The sequence below is a fragment of the Myotis davidii genome, unplaced genomic scaffold, assembly GCF_000327345.1.
Source record: "Myotis davidii unplaced genomic scaffold, ASM32734v1 scaffold79, whole genome shotgun sequence".
Taxonomy (NCBI): domain Eukaryota; kingdom Metazoa; phylum Chordata; class Mammalia; order Chiroptera; family Vespertilionidae; genus Myotis; species Myotis davidii.
In genome coordinates this window covers 1,980,004-1,990,989 of record NW_006294339.1, presented here as the reverse complement: position 1 = coordinate 1,990,989, position 10,986 = coordinate 1,980,004, and the positions used below count along the sequence as shown (strand labels likewise).

The 10,986-nt window shown below is 53.0% G+C and overlaps 1 protein-coding gene across 1 annotated transcript in view; it reads left to right on the top strand.

Annotated features, from left to right (window-relative positions):
* The window catches only part of LRP8 (LDL receptor related protein 8), a 77,063-nt gene extending 66,940 nt beyond the window's left edge, over positions 1-10,123 (top strand). The window contains exons 10-16 of the mRNA XM_015566988.1: positions 1,581-1,808; positions 2,647-2,765; positions 3,005-3,144; positions 4,763-4,904; positions 5,726-5,878; positions 6,903-7,127; positions 8,728-10,123. Coding sequence (XP_015422474.1) covers positions 1,581-1,808; positions 2,647-2,765; positions 3,005-3,144; positions 4,763-4,904; positions 5,726-5,878; positions 6,903-7,127; positions 8,728-8,894 — 1,174 coding nt within the window. The 3' untranslated portion in view covers positions 8,895-10,123. The remainder of the gene's footprint in view (positions 1-1,580; positions 1,809-2,646; positions 2,766-3,004; positions 3,145-4,762; positions 4,905-5,725; positions 5,879-6,902; positions 7,128-8,727) is intronic.
* The last annotated feature ends 863 nt before the right edge of the window (positions 10,124-10,986 follow it).

Genomic DNA, 10,986 nt, shown 5'->3' with positions numbered 1-10,986 from the left:
CCTCGGCTACCACAAGCCTGCCTCCCCGTATGTCCTGGCCCCTTGGGGCAGCCATAGCCTTTCTTCGTCCTGAGATCCAACCACTTAGCAGACCTGCCCATGGCCAGGCACTGGGGAGAGTGTTGAAAGAATGACGGGATGGATGGGCAGATGGACAGGTGGACAGATGGATGGGTAGGTAGAAACAAATACAGTGGGGCCTTGACTTACGAGTTTAATTCATTCCGAGACCGAGCATGTTAAGGAGCTCATTAACTCAAATTACTCTATCAACTCAATGCAAAAAAATCGGCCGAGAGACAGCTGGTATCTCAAAAAACTCGTTAGACGGGACACTCGTAAGTCAAGGCCCCACTGTATACCAAATGCTACTCACTGACAACTCACTGACTACCACCCCAACACAGAGACACACTCAGGTCACACACACACAGAAGCGGCTGCCTGTCCAACAGCTGTCACTGAAAGAGGCAGGATTTGGTGACAGACGAAACGGGGCTGAGGAGGAAGAGCCAGATGAACTTCCAGGTTCATTTTGGGAGTTTCAGGTTCTGGCTCGGGAGGTGCTGTGGGTGGTGCTGTTCTCTGAGGAGGGGTTTGGGGCCGTCCAGCAGGCTGGCTGAGGGAGGGCAGTGGAGGTGAGGGGCCCTGATGTACGGAGTTTAAGGTGTCTGGACATCCAAGGGAGAGACAGCTGGCTTTACAGTCTGGAGCTTCAGAGAGTGGCCGGGATGGGAGTGTCAGAGTTATGAGTGGCAGTGGGCACTGACCTCCCAGAGAGGTTATGGGGGAGGAGACCCCCTTGGGAGAAACAGCATTTGGGAGACAGAAAGTCCTGTTAATATTGCCTCCTGGGCACCTACTGTGTTTTCAGCCCCTTCTCTCCATTCTCACGGCACAGCCTCCCACAGGCCCTCTCTCTCTCACCTGGACGCAGAAAACAGCCCCCCTAGTCTCCCTGCCTTCATTCCGCCCTTTCCAATCCATCTCATAGCCCACAGGTGCCATGGTGATCTCACGTGCCCGCCTGACCTGTTCAGTTACGTGCTCCGTGAGAAAATCCCACTCCTCAGGGGGCATGCAGAGCCCACCGGATGTGGCCCCTCCCACCTACCTCCCATCTCATATCCCACTACCCAGCTCCACCTCCCCTGGATGTCGCGCCTTACTCAGCGTTCCAGGACACACCCCTGGCGTTTGCATGCTGTTTGTGCTCCTAAAGCACCGTCCGTCAGGACTCAACTACAAAGCCTTCTGCAACCCCCAGGATGATGCAGCCTCCGTTTCTCTGCTGCCACAGCCCCGAGTGGTTTATGGAATCACATTGCACTGTGATGGTCTGGCTGTCGATTTCTGTCGCCCACTGAAATGAACTTCTCCGGGCTGGAGGCTGTGGCTGATTCAAACCTATATGCTTACCCTGGTGGCCCAGGAAACGCATTGAATAGAAATTAGCTAAACTCCTCTGAAATCCACTGCCAGCACCCAGAGGGGGGAGAGGAGGGAGAAGGGCGCACAGGCAGCTCCGGGGGGACGTGTGGGTAGAGCACCTGCCCCACGGCAGCTCTGGTTGCTCCTAGCGCGTACATGGACAAGGCCAGCGACCCGGCAGAGCAGGAGGTCCTCATCGACGAGCAGCTGCACTCTCCAGAGGGCCTGGCGGTGGACTGGGTCCATAAGCACATCTACTGGACCGACTCGGGCAACAAGACCATCTCAGTGGCCACAGTCGATGGCAGCCGCCGACGCACTCTTTTCAGCCACGACCTCAGTGAGCCCCGGGCCATCGCCGTCGACCCCCTGCGAGGGTGAGTGTCCTCACCTGGGACTTCCTGCTCTCCCGCCGTAGGCCACGGTCACTCAGCCCCCGTGCATCTGTCATCAGGGCTACCTTGAGGGCTTCGGAGAGCCTTAGACACAGCCCACGGGAGGAAAGTCCGTGCAGGCCCCTCAGTCTCCAGGACTCTGCTGCTCATTCATCCGATCATAGCATCAGCGACAGAGCGTCTCAGAACAGAGCAGGGCCTGGGATTTGCCTGTAGACGCTCCCGGGCAGGGAGCCTGTCCTCACGCTGCAGGTGGGCCCCTGGTGGCTGCTCACACACTCCAGAGGCAGGCTCATCATTCCCTGTCCCCTTCTCATCTGGGGACAGTTCTGCCCATTAGAAAGGATTTTCTCCCTTTGACTTCGTCCATAGTCCTGATGTAGGTACATGAGGTGCAACCAACCACTCGGCCCCGTGCCTGGCACATGGGAAGTCCTCAGTACATGTTCGGGAAAGAGAGAGAGAGAAGCCCTGGGCAGTCTAGCTGTGTGGCCCTGGTAGTCATCCACTTTCTCCCCTGTGGACCGGAATAGTACGAGAGGGTGGGCAAGGGCCCTCCCACACTGGCGTGCAGTGCTCTGGCTGAAGCGCTGGACGGGAGAGATGGCTTCCAGGCCACCCCGCAGAGGCCGGGGTCACTCGGGTGAGGCGAAGGCTAAAGCACCTGCTAACGCCAAGCCTGATGGTGCCCATGGGTTTCAGGCTTAACAGCCCTCACGACGTGTCCTCTTCAGCATTCGGCGGGTCATCGGGCCCTTGTGATCCAGACCACCTCACCACGTCCCTGGCAAGAAGCCCTGTGGGTCCTTCTCTCTTTCAGGTTCATGTATTGGTCTGACTGGGGGTACCAGGCCAAGATTGAGAAGTCTGGGCTCAACGGTGCGGACCGGCACACACTGGTGTCAGACGATATCGAGTGGCCCAACGGAATCACCCTGGGTGAGCCCTGCCCTCAGATTGGGGCTGTGCTAGCACCTGGCCCTGACCAAGCCCCAGGGGTCTTGTTCCTGCATCCCTCGCGGTGCCAGGGCCCGTGCGTCCCTCTGGCTGCCCCAGGACGGCCTCCGTTGGAGGCCTGGCCTGGAGATGTGGGCAGGGAAGGGGCGCAGAAGAGCAGAGTCGCAGGCTGTGGTCCCAGGCTGGTGGCCTGATCCCCTGTCCCCTTTCTCCTCCCCAAGATCTGCTGAGCCAGCGCTTGTACTGGGTCGACTCCAAGCTGCACCAGCTGTCCAGCATCGACTTCAGCGGCGGCCACAGAAAGATGCTGATTTCCTCCCCCCACTTCCTGGGCCACCCTTTTGGGGTGGCTGTGTTTGAGGTGAGTGCCGTGAGGGAGGCATGGCCCACAGGAAACAAGCCCAGAGAAAGTCTGTTCAGATGGGGTGGCTCCCTGAGGGCTGTCCAGACAGAACAAGGGACAGGGAGGCCAACCGGCGTGTTTGTGTCTTTGTGAGCGGCCTCCGTGCAAAGGCTGCCTTTCCTGTGCTCCCTTCCCAAGGCCGCTCCCAGAGCAAGCGCAGAGGTAAGTTGCTAGACCACATGTGTCTTCTCTGGGAACTCTCAGCACCCAGCACTGAGCCCACATAGACAGAAGGTACCCAATTATGGGAGGGAGGGAGGAGGGAGGAGGATGGGAGGGAGGGGAGGAGGAATCTGTATTTCCTTACAATCATTTATTGTTGGAAATGGCCTGAAAGATACTGTTCAACTCAACAATCTTCTACTGACCTTTTCTGGACCTTGGGGTCATAGAAGTGAATCAAACATTATCCCAGTCCATGAAGCTCCCAGGAGGGTGAGCGTTAAGACTCTCCTTTGTTCTGACCCTAATAACCTTTCTCCTCGGGGAACAAAGAAGCACGAACCAATCAAGGTCTCACACATCTGCTTCTGCCCCAAAACTAACTCTGCCACCGAGGGAGGGAAGGCAAAGGGACAGTGGTCTGTGGTGGGCATTGGCAGTATTTGCTTGGAGCGACATCACCCAGCAATGCTCTGAATTTATGGGGAAGTCCAGCCCCTACTTCAAGACAGGTGTGTTCGGACACATGTATGTGCTTGTGCATATTTGTGACATGTGCGTGTAAAATACATGTATGTGCATGTGTGTACATGAATACATTTAAAAGCATGCATTCCTTGCTCTGGCTGGTGTGGCTCAGTTGGTTGGAGCGTTGTCCCGTGCGCCAGAAGATTGTGGATTGTGGGTTCAATTCCCAGTCAGGGCACATACCTTGGTTGCGGGTTCAGTCCCCAGTAAGGAAGCAATCGCTCGATCAACGTTCTCTCTCTCTTTCTCTCTACCTCCCTCCCTCCCTCCCTCCGTCCCTCTCTTGCTAAAAAAAAAAAAAGAAAGAAAAGAAAGCATGTTCCGGTATGTGCTGGTGCTTGTGCACGTAAATATGTGTACCGATACTTACACAAGTGCTTATTTAGGTACAAGTGTGCCTCTGTGTGTGTCGATGAGCACGTGGGTATGTGTCCAGTTCTGTGCATGAGGCTACATGTTTGTTCGTGTCCATGTGGCCATCTCTACGGATGCACATCCAGGCTTGTACGATTCACCGTATGTGCTATGCCCAGAGGCTGTAGGCAGCCCAGCAGGACTAGTCCTCAGTAGCTCACACATCCCCTCCAGTCATGGTCCTGGGCCCCAGTAATGGTAACAACTAACAGAGACCCAGGAAGCAGGCCTAGCCGAGCTCTAACGAGCAGCCTCCAGGCCAAAGCACAAAATCACCCAAAGACACTCTCAGACAGAGGGAGCCGGAGCACATGCCACAGGTCAGCGGCCGCGTCCCGCTGTGAGCCGGTGGACAGGAGAGCTCCGGGAGACGGCAGGGCAGTTCTTATGACCAGGCTCTGGGGCTGGACCCTCAGACTGAGGTCCTGGGTTTAGGCTCTAGGCCTCCCATCCTTTGCATTTGTGCCCACAGGACAAGGTGTTCTGGACAGACCTGGAGAACGAGGCCATTTTCAGTGCAAATCGGCTCACTGGCCTGGAAATCTCCGTCCTGGCTGAGAACCTCAATAACCCGCACGACATCGTCATCTTCCATGAGCTGAAGCAGCCGAGAGGTGAGCCTTCCCTGGCCCAGGTCCCCTGCCCATGGCCTCTCACTCCACTCGGCGCAGGCGACGTACTAGCTCAGCACCCCAGGATTAATGGCAGCAGCCCCTCGGTTGGTAGAGCGCTGAGCTGTCACGTGTTTTATTTCCTTTTGCCTCAAGCAGGCTCCCGGTGAAATAAGCCTGGGCATAAAGAAATAAATACGTAAGTGCCCTCTTTTTGCCAGTCCTACAAAGTGGGTGTTCCTGTTCTCATTTAACAATTGAGGATGCGGGGGCTCAGAGGTAAAATATTGTTAGCTCAGGTTCCAGAACTCCTCTGTCCCAAGGAGCACGTTGCTTCTCATTTAGTACGTGTGCCCATTTGACAGCGGTATAAACTAGTGAATCCTGGGGCCAGATTGTAATGCAGGTGGTTGGTTGGAAAAGAAGCCGGAATCCTACCACCTGCTGTCACCTCCTCTATCTCTGGGGTATCCTAAGTCTAACTAACAGGGGCTGGCTGCCAGGGTGGAGGTGAAAAGTCATAGGGGATAAGGAGATAAGGTGGGTGCCTGATCTGAAATTTAAAAAGGAAAGAGAAATGGCTGGTGGCATAGGGGGAAAACTTGGACTTTGGAGTCCAGCAGACCTCAGTTTAAATCTGTCTCCCCAATTCCTAGAGGTACAGCCTTGACAAATATATTCTCCATGTCAGCGTAGCTTCTTCTGTCTGTCAGTCTGGGGCCTAATGCCCACCTCCGAGAGCTGTTGTCAGGATGAGCAAAGGCGTGGGGTCAGCCCCAGGGCCAGTGCTGGAAGGGCCTGCCTCTCTCCCTGCCCCCCACTAGCTGGAGATGCCTGCGAGCTGAGTGCCCTGCCCAGCGGCGGCTGCGAGTACCTGTGCCTGCCTGCTCCTCAGCTCTCCAGCCACTCTCCCAAGTACACGTGCGCCTGTCCCGACACCATGTGGCTGGGCCCCGACATGAAGAGGTGTTACCGAGGTAGGCGGACCTGCCAGGAGGGGTGGCCTGGCCATGCCAGACCTCTTCCTGCTGCCTTCCTCCCCCGGCTCCTGGGCTCCCTCCATCTGCTCTGGCTTCCTGTGGCTTTCACGGGCTCCTCTGTTTCACCTTCCTTCAATGCTGGTGTCCCCAGGGTCCTTCTAAGACTTTCCTCTTCTCACTGGCCCCCAGGACTTTCAGGAACCCCTTTAAGACTTCAAATTAAGAACCCTTGATTGGCCCTGGCTGGGTAGCTCAGTTGGTTAGAGTATCACCCCAATATGCCAAGGTTGCGGGTTCGATCTCTGGTCAGGGCACATACAAGAAATAGCTAATGAATGCATAAATATGTGGAACAACAACTCCGTGTTTCTCTCTCGCTCTCTCCGTTCCTCTCTCTCTAAAGTCAATAAATTAAAAACAAAACCACCTTTATCCCCGTGGCATTATCATTGTTTATATGCAGGTGACTATGAGTTTGCCTGTTTCTTGCCCAGAACTTAACATATTACATAGGAGCCCTTTGTGACATGATTGGGACTAATAGTTCATACTTCAACCATATAAATTTCTACTCATTCCCAAGTCTTGGTGCAGGCCCAAGGCCTTTGGTTTGAGCAAAAGTCCACTGTATCATTTATGATTTCCAGATGCAATTGTTTAAAGCGGAGTGAGAATTTAACCCTAAAGGTGTAACAGCATGCGTGTAAAATCCTTCTAGGTTTACATGATTTTCCGTCCTCCCAGACTTTGGCAGTGGTCTTGCCCACACCTAATTCTCAGCATTGCTGCAATAGCTCATCTTTCTCAAACCAGCATGCGGTATAAACACAGACACAGAGGTTGGGGTTCAGCCGAAGGGAAGATCACAGCCCATTCGGGGGGTTAGGGACGGCTTCCCAGAAGTGGCCCTGAGCTGAGCCGTGAGGATACGTTCATAAGTAAAGTCCACAGAGGCAATAGCGTAGGCACTAAGTCAATAAAATTCTCTGTCCACGTGACCTCCATGCTGTTTCCCCTCCAGCTCCTCAATCTACCTCAACTACAGCGTTAGCCTCTACCACAGTGAGGACGGAAGCTGACTCTGCGAGAGGGCCTGGGACCGCCATCCACAGCCCCACCCACCAGAACCACAGCACAGAGATGCCGCGCCTGGCAGCTGCAGCCCCAAGCTCAGTCACTGTTCCCAGGGCTTCCAGCATCGGCCCGTCTACCCCAAGCCCTGCAACCAGCAACCACTCCCAGCACTGTGAGGAAATGACTTCTGCCTTCTCTCTTTGTATGGGAAGCCACGGCGGGGGCATATGTGGGAAGGGGAGGTCAGACCAGAGCTGAATAGTGCGTATCTCTGAGTGGGGTTGCGCACCTGTGATTTAGGAGTCTTAGGTGCCCCTAACTTACAGAGGGTCTTAGAGGAAGCTACTTCCCATCTCTGAGCCTCAGTCTCCTCACCTACAAAGTAGGATAATAGCAGCCCTTCTCCTACCTGCTTCACAAGATTGCATGAGAGGCAAAGGAGACAGTGTAATAGAAGTGCTCACACTCACAGCCTCTGCTGCTCTGGGAGGTGTCTGTGTCACGTGTACTGACATGTATAGGAGGGGGTGCCCCTTAGATTTGGAAACTTCAAAAGTTCTGGTCTCAGTTCTCAACGCCCTCAGTCGGTCCCTCAGATAGTGATACCCACAACCAGTCTGCTTGTGCCTCTTCCCAAACCCCGCGATGAAAGTCATTCAGTTCCCCCACCAATTAAATCCTCAGGAGCAGGAATTATCGCTGCCAGAAAAGTTCCATCTCATTAACCAGCAAACGCCTTGCTAATTGAGTTACCTGCCGACGGGAGTGATCTAAGAGGATACACTTTCCTGTACACGCGAGGCCCAGAAACCCGGCCGCTCGCTCGGCAGTGCCTTGCTGGTGGGGTCTGTCCCCAGCAGAAGCGGGAGTTGCAGAGCTGAGCACGTACCTGCAGGTGTGAGGGGCAGGTGGACTGTGTGTGAATTCCAGCTCCTCAGCCTGGCGAAGCCTCTGAGCAGGAGTCCCCGCTGGCTTCGCCCTGCTCTTGGCTTCACGATTGCTGTGCAGTGTTTGCTGGGGCCCCCGGGAGAGGCCAGCCACATGGCCACCGTAGCTGTGTAAGCAGTGCAGCTCTTCTCTCCCCTTAATATCAGGCTCCCGCAGAGCAGCTCGGAGAAACACACACACTGAGAGGGTGGCACCTGGGCCACTGTCAGGGGCCGATCATCTCTCTTGGAGCAAAAGCAGATGATGATAGCTTCTCTTCCCGCTCAGAGGGCATCATGAGGGCCCCAGGGAGGAATGCCTTCCAGACTACAAAGTGCATTACACACGTTACAATGAAGATGGCTGTAAGAGTGGAAAAGATGACACAACAGCCTTCTTAACAGCTACAGCTCACTTTCCAAGCACTTTTCCGTTCGGAATGTGCTTCTCTACACCCTATTTTATTTAGGCTTTACAGCAACCCCTCCCCCACTCCCTGCCGTCCTTGAACTAGGCAGGGCTGTGCCAGGCACTGTGCTAAGCAAGCATTTGACATGAATTATCTCATGTAGTCTGTACAGTATCCCTAGGAGGTAGGTAATATTATCCCCACTTTAAAGACAAATACATTTATGATATATAATAACTTGCCCTGGTCACACAAATAGTGAGTAGTAGAGGTAGACTTGAACCCACGAAGTCTGACCCAGGGGCCTGTGCTCTTGATCCCACTGCGTGATACTGTGTCCCACTCAATTACGTCTTCAAAACGAATGATAGTGCCGATGGGCCGAAGGACCGCTGGAAAGGAGAGACGCCATCCTGCAAATGTTTGTGTTTTACAGACGGGAACGAAGGCGGCAACACGGGTTCCACGGTCACTGCTGCTGTCATTGGGACCATTGTGCCCATGGGTGAGTATGGCCCCAGGTCACTGGGAGAAAAGAGAGACCTTGCCCGGGGTCTGGGGAAAAGCGCACTTAGCAAGCACTTAAAAGGACAGAGTGCTTAGCATGCTGACCTGCCCCTTGACCTTTTTCTGCCCTGGCAGCCTTCCTGCCCATCTCCCAGTCCTGGTTTAATTTGGTTTCTTAGTTTGGCACCACAAGGCCCTTTAGGACGTAACCCCAGGCAACCACCCAGATGCATCCCCCACTCCCCTCTCATTCACACTCTGCATCCAACCATGGGAGCTGCACTGTAGGCGCCGTGGGACAGGGGTGGCACCTCTCATGCTCGCCCCTCTCCCCAGCTCCCAGCAGTGTCTGGCACACAGTAGGAAATAAAATATGTATTGAATTAATGAGGAGAGATGCTTGCCATTGCTTTAATCGTGCCATCTTGCTTTCTTTCTGTTTGGTTTTCAACAAACATTGAGCGAGCAGCTACAATGTACCAGACTCTGACAAGGGGAGGGAAGGTGGTTGAAAGTGGATAACACATGGTTCCTGCCCTCCAAGTTTATAATCTTGTTGGAGAGACACACTTAACACAGATAATTTGATTATGACATGGTAAGTCCTATAATTAAGCCATATGTGGTTCAGGAGAAGTGCCAAGGAAGCATTTAACTTAGAACTGGGAGAGAAGAGGAGCAGGCAGGGAAGGTTTCCTAGTGGAAGTTATATGTGAACTGAGTCAGCCAAGTGAAGAAGGATCAAGAGCAACCCAAGCAGTGAAGAAACCATGAGCTGAACCAGGAATGAAGTTCCTGGTTCAGGAAGTAGGAGTTCAGTATGGCCAGAATATGTAACATTTTGTTAGATCTCACAAAGAACCCAGGGGTTGATTCATTCCCTCCCACCGCGGTGATCACGGAGTATCCTGTGCATCCTGTCTCTCATACCTGTGTCATCTCTCAGCAGGATCTTCAGGTTGGGACTGTCCGTTCATAGGTTTATCTCTTATTGCCCATGAGTAGTACCTCAAGGACTTGGCCCCCTTAACCTGGGAACCCCAATTTGGTAGTGAATTAGGGAGTGAATGCTTTAAAAAATTCTATACCGAGCAAGGGTCTGTGCCAAGGGCCAAGGATCCAAGGAAGAAAAAGAGACTTTAAGAGCTTTCAGTCCTTAATCAGACTTAGTCATTAAAGAGTGGTTACACACGCGGTATTAAAAATGTGCTGTAACTGAGGCATGGTGCCAGTGGGGGAGAGGGATGGCGCTTCTGGAGAAGATGGCATTTGAATTGGCCTTGAATGGGTTCAGCCGTAGGATGGTGTTGAGGCTACTCGCGCCTCATCTTGTGGGCCAGGAGCGGGTCGCTGGTGAGGCTCTTCAGCTGGATCTTGAGAGCTTTTCATTGTTCATTTGCTTAAGAGAGTTTTAATGTGGTGCCAAAACATTTATGCGGCCCGCCGAAAACATTTATGCGGCCCGCCGAAGACATTTATCTGGCCCGCCAAAAACATGTATCCGGCCCGCTGAAAACATGTATCTGGCCCGCCGAAAACATTTATCCGGCCCACCGGGTGTTTTTGCCACCGCTGCCTGTCCTGCTTAGCAGCCGACTCGTCCCGGGCCCGCAGTGCGCGTGTGTGGAATGTCTGAGGGACAGTGAACTGGCCCCTGTTTAAAAAGTTTGAGGACCTCTGGCTTTAATGGAAGAGAAATTCACCCTTCCTGCATCCCGGGCTGTGCAGAGGCATGTGTGTGCTGTCTTCTTGACAGTAACCCACTCTGATACAATCAACGTGTTAAACTTCCACTCATCTGAGGGCTGAAAGATGAATATTCTTTCCCTGATGTTCTCCCATCCCATAAGCTTATTGGCCGTTTACATTTCATCCGTAATGAATTGCCTATTCATGGTCTTTTTTAATTTTCCTGTTGGTTCTACGTCTTATTCTTATTCATAGAAATGTTTATACGTAGTGAATGTTAAACATGTTACAAATGACAGTGAACATCATGCCACTTGAGGTTTGTTTGTGGTGTCTTTTACCATGCATAAATTTAAAAAATTTTAAGCATCAGATGTTAGTCTTTTGTGTATGATTTCTGGGTCTTGCTTAGGAAGGTTTGCCTCACTCTAAATTATTAAAATAGCTCTCTACATATTTTTCTGCTACTTTAAACATATTTTGGTATTTAGATATTAAT